A 25,602-nucleotide genomic window follows, 5' to 3' on the forward strand; every position below is an offset into this window, starting at 1 on the left:
ATACTCGCAATTAAACCATACTTCACATACTTTATTACACTCTCTGTTGGGTTTCTATTCTCATTCTATTTTCCATTTTCTCCTACTTCGCACGTCACATTGCGTATCATCATGTGCCCTTCATTGGAATACTACGTATGCTCTTCACACGATCATGATTTACTTTCGTGAGTTTAATGTCAGAACTTGAATTACAATCGAACTTTATCTTTTCTCAGAAGAAAATTGTCAATATAATTAAACATATTATATCTATAGATTGCTCGTCTTCGGACAGTATATATTAACTAATGATTCTTTGAAGAAGGAAAAATTGGTTTGGGTGTATAAACATAGTACCAAGTTCGAACATTTGACTCGTTAATTAATGTCAATATTGTATCTTTTTAGCGTGTTTATAAAGTAACGAAATGGTTAGCTAATTTACGTTTACGCTGTGTGCACTGGAACAAATTTAGGAACTGCAGTTCCCAACTTTACAACTTTAAGTAAGGTGTACAATGCAATCTGCACGAAAGCTTTGATTATGCCCCGCTATTTGAACTCTACTAATAAAAAAATTAGTATAAATCGAGGGGTCAGTGACACAAAGACGTAACTCTATTTTGGCCATTTTGAGAAAAAGTGGTTTATGTGTCACTGAGCACTTGGGCCTTAAGGGGTAAGTCTGTGTTTCACTAGCCGTTTACTTCCATGGGTGGAGTTAAGTCTTTGTGTTTCCTGGAAAGCCCACATTTTTCTGAACATTTTGATATCAAATACTCATTTTGAAAATGAGTTACGTCTTTGTGTCACTGAACCCTCGAAATGTTATATGACTGACATTATGCTACATCCAATAGTCTGTTCAAAACCAAAAGGAGATTAAAGTCATGGTACTGAACGCAAATTTAATGTCTTTCTGGCTCTCAACGGACGAAATACAATTATAAGGTGGTTAGAGTGAAAATTATCGATCTCATAATCAGTCAAACTCTCAAAATATAAGTGATAACACATGGCATGCAAGAGGTATTAAAACGTTATCAAAAATAAACATCTGTATATGGATCATTACAATGATCATTTACATGAATTCTTTATCCACTAACGGCTCAGATTGGAATCTAGTCATAAACCATTCCTATTCAGCCCCAAAATCATCACAAATAATGGAAATAAATAAATGATAAGTATGCCCGCACAAGCAGGCCAAATTGCACCTTACCCGATCAAAGATTTCTAGAAGAAACCAATATATATGTAGATACAATCCGATAAAAGTAAAGGAAATCCAACCCGATGTAGGATAACATCTCTTTCGGTAGAAAATCTTGCGTAGCCTCTATCTCTGAACCCTCAACAGTTGTTAATATAGACGGTTTTACAAATTTATTCAAGTCGTCTACAAAGTATAGTTCACATTACTCGTGGTGACCTCCAAATTTGAATGTAGAAGTAGTTCAGTTCAGGTAATGAATTATTGTCACCTCTCCGAGCAGTCTGGCAATCAACTCGTTCACAAACTCAACCACATGCTATGAATAATGATTATACAGTAAATTGTCTTCATGATCCAGGATCAAGTTTGAGCGAGTGTTGCTCGATATAACAAATTTATGCATACATCCTACACTTTTTCTCATAGAATTGCATACATTAAGACGAAAATGACGACTCCAATTGCGCGGTGAGTAAGCACATGGATAAAGGCGTCAAAGGAATTCGAAAAGCCCTATACTGTCGTGACAAAGCAGTGTATATTTGCATTAAAACAAATTTCCATCTGCAAATATTTCATAAATATTTCTGTGTCAAGTTTGTTCACTGTGTTCCAAGTGTTTGGTCAATACAATTATTATCCATATTTGGATATTTATATATGAATATTCTAACTATATCTTGAACAGTAAGACTGGCATTAGGTTACTACGAAAAGAGCTTCATGCAATCCGATAAATTCAATCATACCTGGAATGTGAATATCTATGTATGATAAATTAAATTTCATTGATGATTATATTTTAGAATTATCTTTACTATCTATATTTTTTATGTCAGTTACGAGTCTCGAATGTCATCTAGTGAACAACAAAAATCATTTTAACCAAGTTATTAAGTTAAATCAGAGACTTGCTAATAAGTTTGTATAACTTATAGACTTATTGAGACCCCTAATGAATCGAAATTCGAGCACTCGATTGTCACAATGTCTGTTTTGAGTACGATTCGTTTCGGTTATTATCATGTGAATATGCAATAAATTGTTTAACTTCCAATGGTTTTAAGCTCATTATGACAAGCTTACGTCATACCTTTTCCATGAGCGACCCTCTTGCTATCTGTTTTGTTAGTATAAGTTGATATAAGAACCCAAAAAAGTAATTTCTTATTGTAAGGTTTATTCACAAGTAAAAGAATGTAAGCCTCCTCGTAAGGAATATTCCTTTGAAACTTTCAAATGTTGTTTAATAGTGGTAGTTGTATTCTTAATATTAGTAATGAACACGATCGCTAAAACTTTCGAAAAATCAACTCAAGTGTTATTTCAATACCCTAAATGAACTATTCCATGCCAAAATAATGATTTAATGTTGAAGTGCATTCTCGATATCTATCCAGGCCCGATCGATTTGATAATTTACCAATCAATTAGTAGGCGGTTTCCCGGCAAAATGCGTATCATCACGTATTAGTCAAAACATATTCTTTCACATGATTGGTAATGAGAGCTTCCATTTCATTTTTTGAGAGGGGGACGTTTCCAAAACTGGTCTATACCTTAAACCACTGCTTCAATGTTCGGACAGACAAAAAGGCGACGGACGAGGCTATTGATACGACTTTAAGTTGTTTTCGAAAGTCTTTGCGACCGCGTTAACGTAATGATATTTCAATAATACTCAAATTATTGAGGTCAGTACAGATGAGCACTACTACGGACTTGCCATTCCCAGACTACTAGTAGGAGTAACAAGAGTGGTGGGTACACTAAGGTAAAGATTATACTTCAGAGAAGACTGGATGATAGGCTTTATGGAAGTCCCTTTACCATCCACAGTGGCTATTCGTATCGTCCTTACTTCACTATGGACAGCATTTACGACATCAAGAATGTTAAGCTTGCGGGCGTATTTCTCCATCATCCCGAAGAGGACGTTGACGTAGAGGGTGTATACGTCGCGGAGGGACTCGCACACGGCAGCAGGCGGTACCATGGCAACAGTGAGCAGGAAGTCGTCGTCGTCAGGAATGAGTGCGGCGGTAGGGTCTTCCGACATCTGTGATGAACGCTTCCCACCTTTGTTAAGGTTCCTTGGAGTCACTGCTGGACTACCCGACGCACCGGGCGACCTTGGTGAAGAGGACGGGTGCTTGTCCAGGACCTGTAGGAAGAACATCTTGGGTTTGTCCGCAAGAGATGGACAGTTTTCTCGGGAGAAGATTTCCATCAGTTGCTTGACGTCCACCGACACGCCATCAGGTCCTATCACCTTCCCTTGGCCTCCGTAAGATAAAACACAAACCATGAGACAGTCAAAGTAGGAGTGGTCTTCGAGACTGATGAAGCGAAGAGCTGAGATAATGTCGAGAGACATCAAACCTCGCATCATCCTCACGTTGAAACCAAGCTTCAGTAGAACAGATCGGAGAATGTCTGAAGGTAAACAGATATATATATATATATATATATATATATACAAATTATTTCACTTGAATATTTTGACATGCCAGCAAATATCTAACCATTTCACATTGTTTGCATTATCCATGCATAGCTATATTATTATTATTATTACTACTAATACTAATACTACTACTACTACTACTACTTCCAATAATAATAACCCTAGCACTATTACTTCCACCCATACTACCACAACTGATACCACTTACTTCGTCATCTATCATTACTGAATATTCATGAACGAAAGTAGGACGTATAATTGATTTTGTTTTGGGATGCTTATTGCGAGAGGGCGCAAGCCTAGTTTAAATATGGGTTACATCAACACACAAAATTAAAGTGGGGATTATAATATACTTGGATTACAATCACAGTTATTATCATTCCAATACGAACTCGATCTACCGAGTATACTGATTGTAATTTTCAAAAAGTAAAGTAAATTTGATCAGCATAGCGGAGAGAGAAGGGAGGGGCAGGGAATTGAAATCCCTTCCCGTAAAATAACTTTGATAATTAATGCTTGTTGGTACATACACGAGTTATTTAAACTTCTGTAAGTCATTGGATTGAATATTTAAAAAAATATATATTGATAGATTATAAACTTTCCCCATCGAATGTGTAGGAGTATCATCAAGAAGGGGATTGGTGGGATCGAACAATTCAGTTCTCGACGTGGCGGAGAGCCACCCCCACCCCCTCCTCCATTGCTGCAGTTTAAAAATAGATGACGTTCATGGACAGGATCCAGATCTTCTAAAGTAATACTAACCCGAACTACTATGCCCACTTGGCGTAGATGTCCTTCCGTCTTCATCTCTATCTTTGGATCCTAGATCAGACAAGTTATCTATGATTACTGCCACTCCCCTCGGTCTAGTCCTCATGCGATAGCAAGGTTTCTCACCACTGCCATCGTTCTGCTTCTTAAAATACACCAACCCACTGTGTTCACATCGTCTATTGATGACTCCCTGGTATTCACGAAGTGACGTCATTCCTTTATCCACCGAGTTCTTCAAAGGTTGAATAAAAGGGCATCCCTTGCAGACTAAGATTCTTAGCCTTTTCAGTCGTTCGCCGAAGTAGGCGGGAAGAGTTTTCAGGGGGTTGTTCGTCAGCTGCAGTTCCTCCAGCTTCACCATATCGCAAATAGTCTGAGGCAACCACTCCAGTTGGTTGTCACTTAAGTGGAATGTCTTCAACCCTTTCAGGATCGAAACCTGAGCTGGCAGGCAGGTCAGTTTGTTGTTGTCCATGATCAGTCGCTCCAATTTTGACAAGGCACTGTCACAGAGACCCAGAGGAAACTCCCAGAAGGAATTGTCTGAAAGGTCAAGCCACCGCAGCTCAGTTAACCTGCATATGTCTCGCGGGATCATCTTGAGACTGTTCGTACTCAAGTAGAGCCGTACCAACGCTGTAAGCTCACAGAGAACATCGGGGAACCTGTCGAAGAGGTTGTTCTCAAGATACAGCCATCGGAGTTTCCTCAGCGCTCCAAACTCCAGAGGCAGCTCATGTAGCTTGTTCACATTGAGGTTCAGCCATTGCAGGTCCTCCAATTTGAAAAGGTCATAAGGCAGGCGTTGGATATTGCGATAATTTAAATCCAATCTCAAGTCACGTGATGAGGAACTGAAGTAAGGGGTTATCCCTAAGGACTGTAATGACTGGGTGTCATCCGTCGCCATCTTGCTGAAGATTAACAGAGATGGTCGTCAGATCTATCCGTGTGTAGCTCTTAATGTTCTGGAAAGCAACAAAGAGATAAATTTGTCAGATCATAATCATCTCCAAATCCCATTTACAGTCCGTTTTAATAATAATAGTATGAGCTTTAATAGATAGCGTGATAGCTGGCTAGGATTGAATTGTGCTCAAAATCGTACTTTATAACAAATTCGGACACAAAGTGTTTTATTTGCATTGAAATGAAGGGTCTTGTTAAAATAACGTGTGTTGTTACAAATCAGATTATGTCAATTACCCGTCGATATTTCGATCGAGAGCAACCATAGTTATTGTACAAATAAAACAAGAGCAAAGTCTCTTAAAAAAATTAATGTATCATAATATTGTTGACATATCAATTGAAATGTGTAACCTACTGCACTTTATGCAAGCACAATCAGATAATAATCAGTCTGCATATGATTACTAAACTACCTTGGTCATTGATCCTCCTATAATAACAATGAAGATAATGATAAGATATGAGTGTATTTTTAATGCCATATATTTTAGTAAATAAAAATGAAAAGATAAAAAATCTGCAGAATTTCTAGAATTTGGTCTATAGCACGATGTAATAAAATGCATACATCGAAGAGACGAGAACACTATAAAATCATTTGAAGAAAATGTTAGAAATTCAAAACAACACATATTTTTAATTGAAACACAAACTAGCCTATATTTAAAATACTCTAGATAATCTCTATAAATGTTACCGGTATTTTGTATATATATTAGCCTTTCATCAGTGTGCACAACAAAGGTACTTTCTTTAGATGTCATGATGGCAAGTGCATCATCATTCGACCAATGAATCATCATTCGACCAATGAACTGTTAATATTAATCTATTGTAACCAGGGTTTTTTTTTCGTTACCGCCAATGAGAAATTGCTTCTTTTACACCATTTCCATGATCACATTTTCTTCTTTTCCATCTTGTGGTCAAAACAAGGCAACGTCGTATTTCCCCTAGATATTTCGTTGCTCCGAAAATACTTTTGAAGAAGTTTTGATCATTCCCTGCCATGTTCCTCTTTCATGTTGGACAGCGCGTACACTTTTAGATGGTTACGATAAACCTGTGTTGCGATCAAACATCGAATGATACAACTTTTCATGCGTATTGTGACGTAATTTCATTTAAAAAATACGTCATAATATAAGGTAACATACTCATACATACCATTTTCTGCTATCAATGTCGAGTAACCGCAACCACGCAACATCTTCACCTACATGGCTCCATGTCCTTGTTAACAGTATCGATGTAAATGAATGTTGAATTTGTATGAAATAGCCCTTGCTGTCAGATTTCAGGACACAGTACTATTTCTGTAGGTCATGCTAAAAATAATTTCGGGTTAGTTTTGCGGACCATATTCAATAAGCGACAGTGTAAGTTTGCATTGGTCGTTGAGGGGTTCAGTAAGCCGGTTCGAAAGGACCTTCCCGTAGTGAATACAATGGCATAATCACTAGCGCTATTATTGATTTCGTCTGTACCTCTTTGTTGTATAACAATGAGTTGAATTTAGAAAACAGGTTTGTAAGAATGCCATATCCCTCCCCCACTTCTCCATTACAGGTACTGTTTTATTGGCGTTATTCTGTTCACCACAGGTACATTATCGCCACACTTTTGCTCTACCCACTCTCTCTTTCTCTCGTTCTATCTTTCTCTCTCTCTCTCCCTCTCACACACACACCCTCTCTCCCTCCCTTTCTCGAAGTGGAGAGTATCATGGTATAGTGGTTCATTCACTGGACTCCCAATCCAAAGGTTGGGGTTCAATCCCGGCCCGGTACTATTGTCCATTAGCAAGATGGCAATCCACATTTGCTACACTCCATCGAGATACAAATGATTGACCCTTAAATGCGGGCACTGCCCTTACAAGAAGAGTACTGATATTAATTAGGCTTTCCCGAGTAAATACAAAAATTTATCATCATTGTCATTATGTTCTTTCTCTCTCTCTTTCTCCCTCTCTCTCTCACACTCTCACTCCTTCCCTCCCAAAAACTTCCCAGAAAAATATAGTCAAGGGCAATGTAAGTCCTATAGAACTCATGTCCGAATATATACATAAACTTTCATTCTAATGTTCACACCTTTCAAAAGGCGACACAATTAAGTTGCCTTAGGTCGATTTTGCTCAAGTAGTTCTGATCATGTTTAACATAAACAAAAGCACATGGGTTGAACATACATCACATATATTCAAAGATCTATTTTATTTAGCTAAAGAAGAATATCAGTGAAGAAATCATATAGAGATTCCAATTTTTGATTCAAGGTGATTTCAAAAGAAGCTCATTCAAACATTTCTTTTAAAGAAATAAACATATAAACTATAATTTTACTCTAGTTACAAATACATATACAGCATTTCTATACCACACTCTCTGATAAAATAAATGCACACTATAAACTATCTTCATAAAGTATGAATTTAAAACACCTCACTAAGCAACTTGTAAGTAACTACATACACTCTATATACCTGTAGTATGTTGACAACTACACAAAGTAAGAGTTAAAATCGGCTGAAATATTCTCATCCTTTTACAAGTAATTGAGCAAGAGGTAGTATGTCTCTTCATATGTACCTATATAGTATTATGCTAGAGACATTCAAAAAATAGCTATCCTACACTCTCCTCCCTCTATTTGACCCCAAAAACATACATGTAGCTAATATTCCGGTACAACATTCTCATAGCATCTGACAAAAAAATGGTATGGATTTTAATATATGTATGGAAAAGAAATGGTGAATATGTAGCCTTTTAAGAAACCGAGGTACGTTACTTTTCCATACAAATTTAAATCAACTACAAAGTGTAGAAATGTTTTTGATCCATGTTTTTATGATAAAACAGATAATAGCCACTTCCAAAGTTCCAAACACACAAAGTTTGCAAATAATATGCTCATATCTACCAGTAGCTATTAGGTATATAAACAAACAAATTAATGTTTTACAACATGTATGTGAAGACGGATATTCATTTGGAAAGAAAAAAAATAAACACAGCATTCAAAGCAAACTATTTCTTCAAGGTGATTGATTTTACACTGGTGATACTCAAGAATTACAACCTCTGCAAGGTAATGCAGATCGCAAGCAATTCTTAAAATCATACAAAACACACATTTAATGGTTGAGGAGAAAAATAGAAAGAACGATTTCTGTTGAGAATCGGAAGAGCATTAACTCTGTGTAAAAAATATTAGCTGACATCCATCTGAATCCTTAATACAAATAGCAGATGATGGTATGTTAAAAGATGATGATGTAAATAAGACTACATCCATTTAATGCAGTATATAACCTAATTAGAAAAGAGTTCTATGCCAAATTTATTTACATCAAGAAACATTGGTTAGACATGTGCTGGCAGACTGAAGTTAGCTGGCAGTTTTCAAATCATCAAAGAATGCTGTTTTGGCCAACAGAAAACTGGCAGCTAACTTTAGTCTGCCAGCACCTGCATGAGGTACGGTAAGTTGTCTAGACATAGGCATCAAAACTTTCAAACATTAATGATTGGAATGTTTCATAGAACGCTTTCCTAATGATCCAGACCAAAAGCAAAGCACTAAATGCCATTTTTTGGTCCTGCCCATGGAAGTAATTCAAGTATAATTACTTTGGTAAAAAGGAAAACAATTTGATGGAACTACCAGTTCAAATACAGTACACAAACAGAGGCAATAGAATCAAAATTACTACAGCCCTCACCAAAAAGTCATCTCCCTAGCCTATCATTGGGTTATTAATTCTTTTGAATAAGCTCAAGGTTTTTTTAAAATACTCGATAATATACAGGAAAAAAATAACATAATTTCCTATTCTAGAGATAAATCCAAAACCTAAAATTTCTAAAAAATAATGTCATCTTCAAGCCAAGTGTATAAGGTTGGTTTAGCAGAACTTTGTATTGTGTTCCAGCATTGTTCATATGTGTATCCCTGAAAATAATTCTTACATTACGTTGTGCTCAAAATGTAAACAAAACATATACTCTTTTATACATATAGCCGAAGCTCGAAAGCCTTTCTTCCACTAGATTACTATTATCAACAGCCTTTAATGGATATAACATCTCCTGAGGCTGACACTATCTATTATTAATTCAAGTTAACTCCCGGTAGGTTATCTCTACATTTAAAACGATACAACATAACACATTTTTAAAAGCTACCAAACTTTAAAGCCTAGTTTTAATTTACAGTATAAACACAAGAGACACTTTATATTCCATTTGTATGCAATATTTTAAATAATATAAAAGTATCATTTCAAAGAGCTACTGAACTTTAAAGCCTAGGTTTAATTTACTTTAAAAACTAATCATATTCTATAATCAATGTACACTGGCATTTGAAAGTTCAATACGACATAATCATTTTTAAAAGCTTTTGAACTTGCAATCCTAGTTTTAATTTACTGTATTAACACTAAACATTCTTAACATTGCATTTTAAATGATACAAAAGTATCATTTCAAAAAGCTACTGAACTTTAAAGGCTAGGTGTAATTTACTATAAACACAAGACATATTTTATAATCAGTGTATGCTGACATTTGAAAACTCTTTTTTCAGTGGGAAGAGTGTTGCTGTAAATTATATTCATTCTGTTCAAAGCACTAGAAAAATCATGCATATATTTCTGATATTTTAGTATTTAGATGAAATATATTATCTGATTATTAACTTACTGGTACACATTCTGTTTAAGGTGAATGAATTCAAGTAACATTATAAATATATCATTTCACAGCATACATAACATTATAGTTTTAGTAAGAAGAAATAAATCCTTTGTAATAGAATATCTCAGCCTTCTTGAATTGATTTCAAACATAACAAATGGCACGGATTAGAATTACAGAGAAAGACAATGGTTCAAGAAGATTTTAGAATATTCGTACAAAATTACAATACTCTTTCTAATCCTAAAACAAAAGTACATAGAAGACGGATAAATCACACAAAAAACACCACAATTTGATATAAATATTCACACAAGTCAAGCGTAAAGAAAATCAAGGTGACATCATGAATAAAAGGTTCATTGGAAAACATATTCTCTCCTCATCGAAATCGTTTAGGCACATATCATTCTAAAGAGATCAACAGAAGTGATTGCATATTTGCAGTTAAAATCATTACGATTCCTTATATATATTTACATATTCATTCTGATAAACAATGTTCACACAGCATACTCATCTACAGAATCTATGGTGACAATTGTCCTAAAGTCCTATGACTAAAACTATCAAGGAGTAGAAATTCATTTTAAAAATCTACTGATATATAGTAAACAAGGTGAATTTCATATCTCAAAATCTTAAAATAATCTTTATTAGACTTAATTTGAACTAAACAAGGCAACTGAACGGAAGGCAATTAATATGATTATTTCTCAAGCAAAACATTTCTTCTTGCTACAAGATGTAATAGCATAACAAGTAGCAGTTTATTTAACAGAACAGAAACCTAAACATTTATAGTGATTCTTGAGCATCCGTGAATTTCATCTTGTATGTCCTCCATACAATATCATTTTGACTAGAAGCAACCACTCTTTAATATTTCACTTTCATTCAGAATGTGTTTCCCACATGGTAAATCCATTTATCTTGGCCTCTGTTAAGGCACTTTATACTGAGGGAGTATGAGAAAGACGGTATCAACAAAAACAATAAGTATCCCAAAATTTTAACAGTAAAATGAATCAATATAAGCATGCAGTTGTAAAGACTCACTAACATGAAATTTCATGAATGAACCTCTTCATAGTTACGTCATTTTTAATAATTCAATTGTGGATATGATTTTTGTATTATTTCCTATTTTTGAGCAATACAACTGGTAACTCTACTTCCCTGAATGAATCTTTACAACTCTTTTTAAATTCCATAAATATTATTTTGACTTTACACATTCTGGATAAGTGCTAAATGCCTACAAACTTTACAAGTAGTCCAACTTGTCTTGTATTTTTATGTAATGCCCGAATTACCATTGCACGTGGTGGTACTACACCGGCGCTGCTTACACGGCGAAGCTAAACAACTCAAATAGATTTGTGCTTTTAATTAAAAAATAGTTTGTTTGAAAATTAGAACAGTATGTTTCAGATATGTTCAGGTATTTGACAAGAAAACCTGCAATAACCATGGAATGTGTTTGAAAAGAATTCAGTTTCATGCACATGATGCTCTCATTCAGAATAATGCAGCATTACTCCATTAACCCTTTGAGTACATTTATGGTAAAACATGTATTTTCCATTTAACCCAGCATAAGTTATGTGAGGATTTGTTATCATTGGGTTACATATATTTTTAAACAGCCCATGGCTTAGCAGCAAATACATAAACAAATAATTCTATCTAGCAGCCATGGAACTCCTGCACACCAACCTTCAAAGTAACTACAGTCAAACCTGCTTTAGTGACCACCTGTCTACAAAGACCACCTGTCTACAAAGGCCACTTTTTGTGTTTCCCTTGAGCAGTCACTATAGACAGGTTTGACTGTACTTCATCAAGTCATTGCTATGCCTGGATTTGATTGAGCAAGAAAAAGAAAGAGCGAGGGAGAGGGTGGAACTTATATGCCAGATATGCTACTCAGATGCGGAACTTTCCCACAGAAGATCCTCAAACAGGGATCCTGATATCACTTTGTATCATTTAAGGATGAGGATGAGTGCATCATCGATGATTCTCAGTGCCTATTTATCCATCCATCTGTCTGTAAGTATACGTATGTCCCTTTCTCTCATTATCTTTTTCTTCTTTGTCAAATGGTGGGAAAGCTTTAGAAGGAAATTCCCATTAACTGTTTGTGTCTCTATATTTTCTAGGTTTCTGGGTATAGTGATGCGCACTTCTCACATGGCTCACATGGCTCAGGTTTTGTCTGTCCATCCACCCTTCTCTCAATCTCTATTTCTTCTTGGGTTTTTTGGGTGAGTAGCAATGCAGGCTTTGGTATAACATGCCTAAGGACTTCATTGATGAATCCTCAGCGTCTGTCTGTCCATCTGTCTGTCTCTTAATCTATTTCTTTTTTGGTTTCTTGGTTCAAACGAGGCAGGCTTTTGTAGGACGTGGCTGATGACTTAATCAATGATCTTCAATCTTGTCTGTGTGTCTATCCATCAGTCTCCTGATCTCTATTTCTTATTTGGCATTTAAATACATAGTGATGCAGGCCTCTGTAGAAGGTGGATGATGACTTCATCTACAATCTCTATTTCTTCTTCGGTTTTTTGGTAAGTAGAGAGGCAGGCTTCTGTAGGACATGGCTAAGGACTTCATCGATGATCCTCAGCGTCTGGGGTGTGATGGGGTAGAGCTTTGGCAGCTTCTTGACAATGTGTGGTGATTGCACGTAGTACCTGAATGATAGTCACAAAAGAGCATAGATATCATCAAATCAAATCAAAATTTGCGATCATCGTCAAGAACTTCAAAACCTTTCTGCAACAATAACATATATATCATGTGCGGGAAAACAATAGCAAAGTAGTTAGAAATGCAAAAACAAAAAGTTGTCTCTTCTGCGTACTGCGATTGGTGCTATTGAAGATATGCAAAGATTTGAAAATTAAATTTGAAAATTAATGGAAAGTAGATTTAAAATCGGCTCAGAAGAAGCATAGATGGTGAAAAATGGTAAATGTTCAAGCAGCTCATCACTGGAATAACTGTACATAGGGTGCCAACATGAATTGATGTGTCATTAAATACTAAAATCTCAAGCCAAGATCTGGTTCCTTTTGGGTGAAAAAGAACTTACAAGGAAGCGGCTCAGTGTTAAAGCTAGTAGATCAAAATGTAATGTCGTTTTGCCTTTGACCTTAAACCTCGATCATTTTACAGAAATTTGAATCACTCATTACTTACAGTCCCATCAAACAGTCGTAGTTGAAGTCTGTACATGTGTGTGACCTGACCTCGACATGACCTTGACTTTCATATACTGTGGTACCAGAAGCTAGTTTCACACACAGCCATTACATTGGTAACTTCTATACATTAATAAATGTGTGTTTCAAATAAACTACAAGTAACAGTTGAATTATCTGTTGTTGTAGTTATGCAAAGCATGCATTTCCTGTTATAGAAGAATAAGAGAGAGGATCTTTTCGATAAATGTCCAACCTGAATTCTTCATTGTAGTTGTTCCTGACATAGACGGAAACCTGGGGGCTGTACTCCAGCAGAGTCTGGATGACAAAGAACTGCTGGAAGAGGAGGACTGCATCACTGGGAGTCAGCATCTCATGACGGGATGGCATCAGGAGCTTCATGGCCTGTGCCAGAACTCGCGTTACAAAGTCCAGCTGAAAGACAAAGAGTTATTAGAGTGGTGGTGATTTAGTGGCATGGTTTTAATCACTCTGCTTTGCTGTTTGTCATTGAAATCTCATTCTTAATTCTTCTGCTTTCTTCTTAACTTCTTGTGAGGAGTTCTTTCTTCCTCCTTCTCTAATTAGTTTCATGGTTAATTAAGGAAACTATCATCTCTATCATTAAGTTTGGACATCTATCAGTGGTGCTAGTTATTCACATTTTTAAATTTCTTTTATTTAACAATATCAGATTTTGTTGTTTCAGTAGATTTGCTTAAGGTTCAAATGCACCTTGATATCCGGAAAGAGCTGCAGATTGTTACTGAACTAACAGAATAAAAAATAGTTTGGAAAGCTGAGGAAAAAATGTAGGCAGATTCTCTTACCAGAGTTGATTGCATGGTCTCTAACACTCTCACAAGCCAGCAGATGTTGAAGAACTTGCCCTCTCCATTTCCCCAGTTTGACTAACAGGAAAAAAACAGAAGCATGTGTTAACATGTATCATTTTGGCATCATTTGAGAACTAAACCCTAAGCCCTCCAATCAATCAAAATATTGCAAACTCCTACCTCTTAGGAACAGACCTATGATTTATATAAAGTTAGAATCAATTTAAGGGAATCGCAACTGTTTGTAAGAATGCAAACTTCATATTTGTGAATTAGCATGACGTGGGACTGTAAAATGATGACTGTTTAGAATGCTCTAAAGCACAGCGGAGAGAATGCACTGTAATTTTAGAATCTTAATTTAATCCAATGATTAGTGTACTCTGTAAGGCACTTAGATCTGTAATATAGGATAGGTGATTAATAATTTGCAAGCTTTTTCATTCTTTTCACGTTAGTGCTGAAGAATATCACAGAAAACAATGTCCAGTGCCAAGGGTGGCTCTTAAAATTGCCCTCACATCTGAAATATGACCAGAAATAGCTGAAGTGTTTGGACGTACTAAACTTTTCCGTCACATGTGTGTGTAGTCCCATACAAACATATCAGCGTACAGTGCATGGGACTTTCAGCAAGACTGTCTCAATGTCTTGTCACTTTGAATAATCCAAAACCACAGTGTACCTCAATTCCTATGTGCTACATAATCAACCCTTTTCATTTCATTTCATTTATTGGTTCAACCATTTTGTTAAAACAACATTCAGAATACAAACAATGTTTGAAGGACATATACAAAACATGTTGGACATACAAAGTAAAAAATGGTTTTCAATTGCTTCCAGACAGTATTTTTCACAATGCCATCACCTGACCAGAATTCTATTTTATCTTTAAGAAATGTTGATTAGCCTGTTGACTATATACTGAGTTCTCTAATTCCCATAGGTTTAATACATGGACCATCCAGTTCCAGTATTCAACAGGTTAATATCATAAATACCTGATGTGCTATAAGGATCAGCTCAAACAGAACAACTGTAGATGCATTTGTCAGTTCCTGGACTAGTTTAGCAACCTACATGTATATAACATTTAGAAGGGGGAAAATGAATTACATAATTATTAATACCAAATATGTTGAACAGAATAATCAAATTATTAATGACTAAATCACACTAACACCATAAAGTGATAAAATATGGAAATATATACTTCATAAATAAAATATGAAGATTAAGAAATGCACATTATTGTGAACAAATTTGAAAACCCAGCATCAAGTCAGTGCACAAGAATTGTGCACATTGGACTCCCCAAATTTGCATTTTTTTAAAACAAAGGGCTCATGCATACAGACTGTAAAAAGTTCAATCCGGACCTCCTTTCACATAGGTAAGTGTGGAGCCCTGCTTCAGCTATATTAGACACATTAAATAAAAGGTGTTGTTGTCAAGTGGATACGTCACCAGACTGTCAATCACAAGGTCCGCGGTTCAAGTCCCGCCGCGGCACTGGCACTAATGTCCTTTGGCAAGACATTGATCTACATTTGCCACTCTCCACCCAGGTGTTAAATGCGTACCCGGTAGGATGCAATAGCCAGCAATTTGAGCTTAGTAGCTCTTGCTGGAATGCTCCCCAGGGAGTGGAGAAAGTGCATACATTGTGTGCGGGCAAGCCAGAATCCGATGACCGGGGTAATAACTGTAAAGCGCTTTAGAAACTTGGACTTGCCAATGTATTGAGTGCTCTATAAGCAGAAATATTAAAGTTAGAAAGGTTATTTGCCCGCTTCCCATTTTATTAAAGTTCAAATTAGGAGGAATGATACGGACAATGGTTTTTCTTAAAGGACTGAAAAGCCCTGAAGTTATTATATATTTTGTTCATAAAAGGATCATATCTTTCTTATTTCTTAACTTAAGCATAGAATGCAATAAATATTACACCTCACTGGTAGGACATACTTATCACCTATGAATATGTTAATCTATTCACCAAGCTGAAGATGAGTTTGTCAACGAATGATTCATTCATTGTTCTACGACTAGAACTTTACTCTCTAGTCATCCATCCTTTAATTGGATTTCCGCCTTTTTTTAAAGAAATGAAAAGAGTCTTCCCCTATCTTATCAATCTTGCCCATTTTCTTAGATATAAAGATTAAGCTCTTTGAATTTTGTTTTAATTCTTATTATGTTATGATGAACGCCCTTATCTTACCTGTAGACATGTAAAATCTCTGTATATCTTGGAACTTTGAACACTAGCTATTTTATTTTTCATAGAGGGGGAGGATTATGTAAATCAGAAACACTGGAATAAATTTGCAGCGCATCTAATTCAAAGTCATATATCAGGATTAACATAAGCCTCCAAGAGGAAGACACACCTATACTTTATGAAACAAGTATGGGTGAGGCACATTATATTTCATCTGATCCTGAATATTGTCAGGTAAATAAATTTACTAAAATAAAGAATTCATACACATGGCTATGTACGTATAACACCACTGCAGTCAATTTTTGATCAAAAAATTGTATTATACGAGTCTCACAGATCATTCCAGCAGAGAAAGATGAATAGATAAGCAAAAATCATCATGTTCAAATTATAAATATTTATGAGTGCTCGAGGTCCACTCTAATAGAAATTGATTCGAAACATCATATGCCATCATATTTCTAAAAGCTGAAGTGACATAAATTGCAGACAACTGAAAGATTAAATGACTTATTATTGCATCAACATGTGTACACACACAAATTGTATATAAGCCAGTCTGAAATTCTCTTTCATATTTGTTCCATACTTTTATATCATATTGAGCCTCAGGAATTGAATAATAACCAATCCTATAGAATACGTATAAGTGCTTTCCCCCAAAGGCATCCACAGTACATGTAGATTTCTCTATCTTTGCTGGTGTACCATAATATCACGTTTTATGTAAACAAAAGTTAAACTACTTTTCAATTTTGTTAAATCTCTTTTAGCAAACACAAGTAACAGCTAACATGCAGGGAAAAAATATTTTAAAATTTTTGGGTGGTACTATTCAAGCTTGCTTGCATGATAACTCTCTTTAATATGTTTTGCATTGAACTGTATGCAAATCTTTTGGGGCTCTTTTATGACTTTCGGGAGCTCTTTTGGGCATTTTCGAGGGCTATTTCGCCCTGAGCCCCCCCCCCCCTGTATTTTTTCCCCCTGCTAACATGCATTTACATGATTGTACAGCTTTAATGAAAAATTTGTTTCATAGCTAACAACACAGTTTGCAAAGTTATACATGGATATGACAATTTATCAGGAACATGTTTGTAAGGACTCAACACAAAGTTCCATCTTCAATGTATACAATTATCCCCATGCCGGATAGTATTAAAATCGATTTAATTCATTTGTGAGATTATTGGCATGTAAATACCTTTCTGTATTAAACACTACATACATGTGAATGTAATGCAGTCTTGTAAGGTATAGTTTTGCAATCAGAAAAAATCATGAAAAAAAAGATTCCCTCAGAGCTTGTAAAAAAATAAAATGATAAAGGTAATACAAATGCTTAACATTTAAATAACTATTGAAGATACAAAGTATTCATCTTCTTTTAAATAAATAATATGACATTATCAGATATCTTCATCACAATGTGTCACTGTTCATAAATATATTTTCACACCTACAGTATTTTGTGGCCTCACTATAACTACTTGTACATGTACACCCAAGCCTGATGGTATTCCACTTGCAGGGCAAAATCAGCTCTGATATAGTGATAAAGAACTTATTTTCAGACTTACTCTAGCTATTTTATAGCATGAACTCCTATATTCATAGTCAACAATTTGGCCTTAACCTTTTGTGTGAAGAGAAGCCACAGACATCTCAAACAAGTTATGAATGGATAGACAACGGCCAGATTTTTACAAACACTTAATGTATAAATGAAAAGTTTCCTGTACATGTATGATATGCAAGTGTATACAAAAACAAAATGAAACCATTGCATTGACTACATGCAACATTGTACAATGAAGTCAGTCTACCTTTTATACCTTTTTTGAAATTTGCATTGCCTTTTGTAGCAAACCCCAACTGTTTCCAAATTAATGGTTCAAATAATTATGTAAACACAATTAAGCTACATGTAAAAAGAGCTGATTGATGTTAGTGCAATGCATGAACAGAAATGTGGATATCCTGCTTACAAAGAATGACGGTATTCAATCATCATTTTTAATAGGTAACGTTGCATCATTGTGATGCACTCTGCGACCTTTGTACAACAAATATTTATGTTTCAGGGTAAATTAGATACATGTGCAATCAGGTAGATAATGCATCCATTATTGGGGGCTAAATTGCATATTATCATCAACCTCCACCTTTGATGATCACATAGGCTGTTTTTCATAGCAAAAATGCAGCAAATTCTATTGTACACTCCAAAACACAAAACATGATGAACATGCATATAAGAATTACTGGAATGCAGTACAATGTCAGGGGAAAAAAACCTTTTTATTTTTCTGAAGCTTGTTTAATAGCATTTTCTGTTTCATAGTAGCGAGTTTATAATTTTTCTAATACTATAACGGCTTCGTGGGTGAATATTCTTTTCAGTGATGAAAGAAAAAAAAAATGAAATGAATACAATATGAATAAGAGAGATGTAAAGAGAAAGAGAAAGAAAAAGGGGGAATAAACTTAAATAAACACAAAATAAGGACGTACAAATAAAAACAGTCTGGATAAAGAATGATGTAGAACAAATTGAGAAGGATGGTGGGAAGGAAAAGGGATTTCATTTTTATAGGAGCTAAAAAATAAAGGGATAGATGAGTGATCTTTTCTTTATTTCTAATACTTTAGGAAGAGAAAACAGAAAAGATAGAAGATGAAATCATTGAGACATTAAATTTAGAGTGAAAAATTGGACATACATGTACGTATTGCTGCAGACATAAAGTGGTAATGTAATACAGATAATGTTTCTTTATAATGCGATTAAATGTGGAAGACGGTGATATGGTCCATGCTTACTTTGGTGTTACAATTGAAGGCACTATTTAACACTTTCGAGTCTTTTTTGTCTTTTTCCCATATGCGTTGTTGAATTATTCAAAAGAAATCTTTTTAACCTTTTGCTCCCATTCCGCCAGCATTCCTAGTCCATGCAATTTTACAGAGGCATAAACACAACTCTGACATTCCCCCTTCCCCCCCCCCCTCCCAAAAAAAAAAGAAAAAAAAAGAAAAAAAGAAGAATAATTGTTTCACTGTTTGATCGTTTCCTTTGTTATCTTGTGAGACTTCAATCAATCCATTCTATCTGTTAAATAGTACCTTCCAGTGATTTGGGACACACATTTATATAAAAGGGTGCAGAGAAGCTGGCCTATGATGTTTGCTTGAAGGCATAGAATCTCACAATACATTTATACTATCAAAGAGCAGTGTACTTTACCTCCAGAACCTTACGAAGTTTTGGTAACAAATTACGAAAGAGTAAGAGGAAAAGCATTATTTATAAAAACATAGAAAACCATTGTCAAGTAAGCAGTGAGATATGTTCCTTCAAGGCATACTGGTATAGCATTTTTTTCCTATTGTATACAATCTTATGTTAGAAACTTGACAAAAGAATGACAAAACATTCAAAATTAATCATATTTATTTCTTTGCTATTCAAAGGGTTTTTCTGCCCATATATAGTTTTGGTAAGCCCCCCCCCCCCCCCCTCCCAAATAACTTATCAGATTTCTTAGATAAGTGACTGACTTGATAAAAAGGAAGTTATGATTAAATTTGGAGTGGACTTTAAAAAGATTATCATTATCATTATTATTATTATCTGTTGTAAATTACTTTTCTCTTTTATGTGTCATTCAGACAAGACAGGTTAATTTCTGCCTGAAAAATATTTCAGAAAAAAAAGTGAAGAGAGCCCAGAACACATCACAGATCTGTGTTCTATTACACACAGATCACAGATGGGGCCTCAGTTGCTTGCAGCTTTTCTTTCTTTTTCTTTTTACGGTTGCATATTACATGAAATGTCATCATCATGCCACAGGAGTTCCTTGAGGCACTTTAATTATAACCAGGGCCTTTTTACTGGATAATCAATAAGATGAGAAAATAATACAATGTATATCATCTCCTGGTTGTGATCTCAACTGGTTCTGAAGTTTTTATAGCTCTTATCACTCATTTCACGATATATTTCAACCACATTGCATGTAATTTTAAAAACAAATGAACATCACATAATTCTTCGGGCATATCACCACAAACAGGTACCTATCTCTAAGAACTAAAAGTGGTCTAAATTTCAGGATATTGATTCAAAGGCGCTACACGGTGTTCAAGAACTTCATGCTCATTTCTAATAAAATTATGTCAATTCTAATTAGCTTTGTGTTTGTGATTAGGGAGAGAGAGAGAGAGAGAGAGCAAGTTAAAGATGGTGTTACAAGTCTGGTAGAGTTTTGTTCTAACTTGGCTGGTGAAGGGTGCCAATTTGTGAAAGCAATCAGGATTTACAGCGGTGGCCGGGTAAAGGTAAAACGTGGGAGTAGGAGGCAGGGTAAGAGTTGGTCTAGTAAAAACTGAATTATACGATTGATATCAGTTATAGACCATAAGTGGTGGAGCTACATCAGATTGTCTTTCTTGCAAGCACGACTGGTAATTTTTTTCTACTTATTATTCTCATTCCCTATTCAGATGCAATCAGTACAGTTAGCTTTCACTTGAACTCGTCAATGATTTGGCTTTGGCTTTGAATTCTCTATATACCAAGATATCAAGAGTGGAAAGCACTTTCCTGTGAGTTTTAAAGAGTCTATAAATATATGTATAATGTATGCACATATGTTTTGGGGATAATAATGTGATAGCAATGCATAAAGGAAAGACATGTGTTGCATACCTCAGAATCAGCATAGGTCTTCCAACTGTCTGTGTCAGTCACCAAGCCAAGGGATTGAGCCTTGGTCCTAGGGGGTCGCCAGCGCTGGGGAATCTCTGGCAGACACGTCAGTACCACCAGCAGATCCAGCGCAGCCTTACCACTGTGGGAGGAAGGAAGGACAGTTCATTCAGCTGATTAATAAATGTTTAACAGATGATGGACAAATGATTGAACAATTATGATATGTCCATGGTTAAAATGAACAGACAAGATGAAACACAGAACAAGAGAATGGAGGAAAAAAGAGAGAGGAAGAGATAGTGACAGAAAGACAGGAAGAGAGAGAGAGAAAGACAGGAAGAGAGAGAGAGAGAGAGAGAGAGAGAGAGGAAGAGATAGGGACAAAAAGAGAAAGAGAGATAGAGAGAGACAGAGAGAGAGAGGGGAAGGTACTAGGGGGTCGCCAGCACTGGGTAATCTCCGGGAGACACAACGATACCCACAGTAGATCCAACGCAGCCTTACCACTGTGGGTAGAAGGATGGACACTTGATTCTATTGATTAATGTAGGGTTGATTGGTAATGGAAAATTAATTGAACAATGATGACATAATGTAGGTTCATGAATCAAGTGGAGAGATAGAAAGTGAGAGAGAAAGGGAGAGAGAGAGAGAGAGAGAGGGAAAGAGAGAGGGAAAGAGAGGGATGTGTGTGTTCAACACAATATATGTTACAATGAAAGAAAATTAATAAGTTCATTTCATTATGACCTAGCCATGAATAAAAGTGAGAGATAGAGGAATAAATACAAATATAGAAAAGAAAGAGAATAGACAGGGAGAGGGAAAAGAGGGGAGGAGAGAGAGAAAGAAAACAGACGGAAGAAGATAGAGGAAATCAAGGCCATGTATTATTGGGATGAACTCCCATGATTTTTGCAATTTGATAATAATTACCTGCTAGATAAAAGTCAATGTCATAGATTATTAGAGATTATCACACATATATGGATATGGGAAGCATACAATCTCAATTGTGAATAGACTTTTAATAGACCCAATATATTTATTGTGAAAATATAAATCTACATCTATTAACATTTTCCTAGCAATAGCAGGCTAAAAAGGTCTACTTTAAAATGTGTGTATATATATATATTTACATGCATAAACAAATATCATAAAATCTCAATCTTTCCAGTATGCCCCAAAAATATTCTGTGGAAATTATTTCTTCTTTCTTAAAGGTAATACAAAGTTTTGGGAAATTTTGAAAGTTGGGTGGATAGTGATTCTTTACAATTTTGATATATTTGGATGCCCCTGTGGATGTATTATAAGCACTAAAGAATTTAGCCCCTAAAACACTTCTGCTTTCGAGAAAAATTGAATATAAAAATTTACCGGTGCTCCCGGTAAATTTTGATAAATTTCAAATAGCACCTACGGCCTTACAATGATAGCTGCGACCATGAAAATCTCAGAATATGTAGTTCTGATATATAATCTCCAAACGGGAATAGCTAATCGGTCGATTAGAGTCAAGAAACATTGTTTTATAGCTTAATTAATATATTGACCTTGAGAGGGAGCTACACAACATGAAGAGTTCATTATTTACAATTTCATAACTTTAGACTCGATTTCAACCTTTTGTTATGTGCAAAGAGTTCTAAGTGTGAAAATTGACTTTTCTTCTTACTATTATTTGTACTACTCTTCAAACATTTAATGTTAGGATCTGGTTTTGTATTTCCTGGAAAATTTCATAGAATGGTGAGGAAAGAAAGCAGTAAGGCCGGTCTGAATGAGGCTGCTCGAGATAAGAAGTAAAGAGAAGGAGTGTCATTAGGGCGCAAAAGTCAGTTATCCCTCTTAGGAAGGAAAATGCTGACTTGAATAAATAATTATGGTGATGATGATGATGGTGGTGATGATGATGATGATGATGGTGATGATGATGATGATGATGGTGGTGGTGATGATGATGATGAAAAAGATGAGGATGATGAAAAAGATGATGATGATGATGATGATGATGATGATGATGATGGTGATGATGATGATGATGATGACGACATACCTGTTTGCTTTGATGAAGTCCAATCTTCCAGGCAGAACCTCTGTCTCATGGAACATCAAACCAAGTGTTTCATTAAGGAGAATCACCAGTCTGAAAAATTAATAAATGGTGGCTCTAAGTGGATAGTATCAAAAATCATTAGAAAATGAGGTGCTGATTGCAGTCTCCTTGATAAAAATAGGATAAAAATAACTGAAATTAGAGTAGATAGGATATGAACGGCTTTACGATCTAAGTTAATCTGATTACAACTCTCTGCAATGCTGGAAATTGAAAACAATGCCAACTGCCAAAGAAAATTAAGTCCTATATTCAAATGGAAACGTCATTAAAATCTGCTGCATCAGAAAAATGAAAATAAGAGAAAAATGAATCCCCCCCAAAAAAATTGTCTACGGCAAATATTCCCAGAGCAAAGATCAGATCACCAATTCAATTGAACCGATGCCCAAAATATACAGCTTGTTGCAATTATAATTCCCAAAACACAGATTTAAACATGCTAAGCATGTTCAACTTAGGATAGGATCTATATATGATTGGTGCAGGATGCATGTAATGTACATAGGTATATCTGTCTCTACTACACAATACAAACTGTTTCATACGTCAGAAGAAACAAAATATTATAAGGTTACACAAGAATGGCTTTATATCTTTGATTTGATAGCCATAACCTACAAGAGATGCACCCCATTGTAAAGATATGCATCTGATAGATAGCTATATATCAAGGACTGGGAGTAATTCAAAGATAAGTGCTCTTTGAACAATTCCTTTTATCTCGATAATAATCTGTTAACCCAATTACGTGTACTTCACTCTGGAAACCTAGGTTACACAGCGTAGCATTTCATTAACATATTGATATCGCCTGACAAAAGCTTCAGTTTGAATGACAATTTTTTCCATTCTCTTTATTCACAACATGTAGGTTAATCCTTTGTAAACTGTTGCCTATTATTTGTGCTGATCAACAATCATGGCAAATGAAAGGTAAATTTACTCAAAAGAAAAATAATTTTTACTCAAGATGTCCTTTCCTCTCTTTTTTTTAAAAAGATTTTTTTGTGGTGATATGTTACAATAGAAAAAAAAAAATGCAATAAAGAAGGATACATACTTCACATGATTATTGAGTATAAGTGGAGGGACTAGCAAAGGCCCAAGGCTATCAAGGGCCAATTCCCAGTGAGGTTGGGATAATACTTCAGTCAATGTGGAAATCACTAGACCTTCTCGTCTATAGCCTTCTCATCCATAAGCATTTATGCAGTTCTCCACACCAACTTGTTTTTCTACAGGGTCTGGACTAAGATTTTTAGGGTCTACATGCATTAAGCCCCTTGTTAAAATTTGGTGGGTCCGGACTAGGATTTTGCGCCCGTTAGTGGCAAGCCTTGAGTTTAAGATCTTACTCTAGTTCATCAGCCCTGTGTTGCTTGCCCTTCTCTGTGTGGACATTGACTGTTGACTTAGGAAGGTAGCGCTGAAGCTGCGCGAGGAAAAAGTTGAACAGGTCCGGTTGCTGCAAAACAAAATTACACATGAACGATTGTCAGTATGAATGAGTTTTTCATGATCCATGACTTGGTTTCATTTTTACACAAACTTTGCATGGAATTCATTATTTCTTGAAAATAAATATTTTGACGATCCACTTGAATTTTCCAATTTAAAGTTATGCAATTTCATCTACAGGTACATGTATGTTAACCAAGAACTCCCTCATTTCTCTAGACATAATACAGGAATCAGCCAGGTCCTGTTGGCAAAGGATTAAGCTTCCTTATTTAGATACGCCAACCTTTACATTCAGCTTTCAGGGAGGATTCATTCAGAAATCAGGGAGGTTTATATCAATTGCATACATCATACCAGTAATAGGAATAATCTTTCAAACAAGCGGGGAGGCATTAACATTCGTGTGGAGCGACGTCTCAAAAACAAATTCCAGGGAGCCCTCCCGAAAATCAGGGAGGGTTGGCATCTCGATCTGCATATAGTATGGAAGATTCTCTTCAATTCTAAATATAGATATCAAACTTTCACGTTTTCAATTGGTTGACTTGTCCTTTTTAATAATGAACAGTTAATATTTATCGGTTTCACATGTACATTCCTAAAATGATAAGGGGTGAAATATTCACGATAGCACACAGCCTTTCGTTCCTTTCTTACAATATACATTCCCTCCGTTCAGCAAACATCTTGACTGTTCTTTTTTTCAATTAAACCTCCTTTTAATTCAAGTATCTTTGTTTCCAAACCCAAAATTGCTTTGATGATTTTCGCATCAGCTCCAGTCCATGAGATTTGGTCATGCACTTTACAGATACAGCAACTGTTTATGTTGGACCAAATAGACTCATCGACAAGAAAATGACAGGTAGACAAAACAAAAATC

At 35.5% G+C, this 25,602-nt stretch overlaps 2 protein-coding genes across 2 annotated transcripts in view; both read right to left on the minus strand.

Annotated features, from left to right (window-relative positions):
- Nucleotides 1-864: 864 nt before the first annotated feature.
- LOC100893970 lies at nucleotides 865-7,070 on the minus strand. Its single transcript, XM_003726413.3, has 3 exons — nucleotides 6,594-7,070; nucleotides 4,443-5,422; nucleotides 865-3,637 (listed from the first exon to the last, which is right to left on the minus strand). The coding sequence occupies exons 2-3, from the start codon at nucleotides 5,362-5,364 to the stop codon at nucleotides 2,916-2,918; spliced, it is 1,644 nt and encodes a 547-aa protein (XP_003726461.2). The 5' UTR covers nucleotides 5,365-5,422; nucleotides 6,594-7,070; the 3' UTR covers nucleotides 865-2,915.
- A 556-nt stretch (nucleotides 7,071-7,626) lies between these two features.
- Nucleotides 7,627-25,602, minus strand: part of LOC100893889 (uncharacterized protein C12orf56) — a 30,411-nt gene continuing 12,435 nt past the window's right edge. The window contains exons 5-11 of the mRNA XM_003726412.3: nucleotides 24,614-24,723; nucleotides 23,196-23,285; nucleotides 21,131-21,272; nucleotides 15,188-15,262; nucleotides 14,178-14,258; nucleotides 13,601-13,782; nucleotides 7,627-12,834 (exon numbers count right to left, since the gene is read on the minus strand). Coding sequence (XP_003726460.2) covers nucleotides 12,687-12,834; nucleotides 13,601-13,782; nucleotides 14,178-14,258; nucleotides 15,188-15,262; nucleotides 21,131-21,272; nucleotides 23,196-23,285; nucleotides 24,614-24,723 — 828 coding nt within the window. The 3' untranslated portion in view covers nucleotides 7,627-12,686. The remainder of the gene's footprint in view (nucleotides 12,835-13,600; nucleotides 13,783-14,177; nucleotides 14,259-15,187; nucleotides 15,263-21,130; nucleotides 21,273-23,195; nucleotides 23,286-24,613; nucleotides 24,724-25,602) is intronic.

Source organism: Strongylocentrotus purpuratus, unplaced genomic scaffold (genome assembly GCF_000002235.5).
Source record: "Strongylocentrotus purpuratus isolate Spur 01 unplaced genomic scaffold, Spur_5.0 spur5_scaffold_6, whole genome shotgun sequence".
In the NCBI taxonomy this organism is placed as follows: domain Eukaryota; kingdom Metazoa; phylum Echinodermata; class Echinoidea; order Camarodonta; family Strongylocentrotidae; genus Strongylocentrotus; species Strongylocentrotus purpuratus.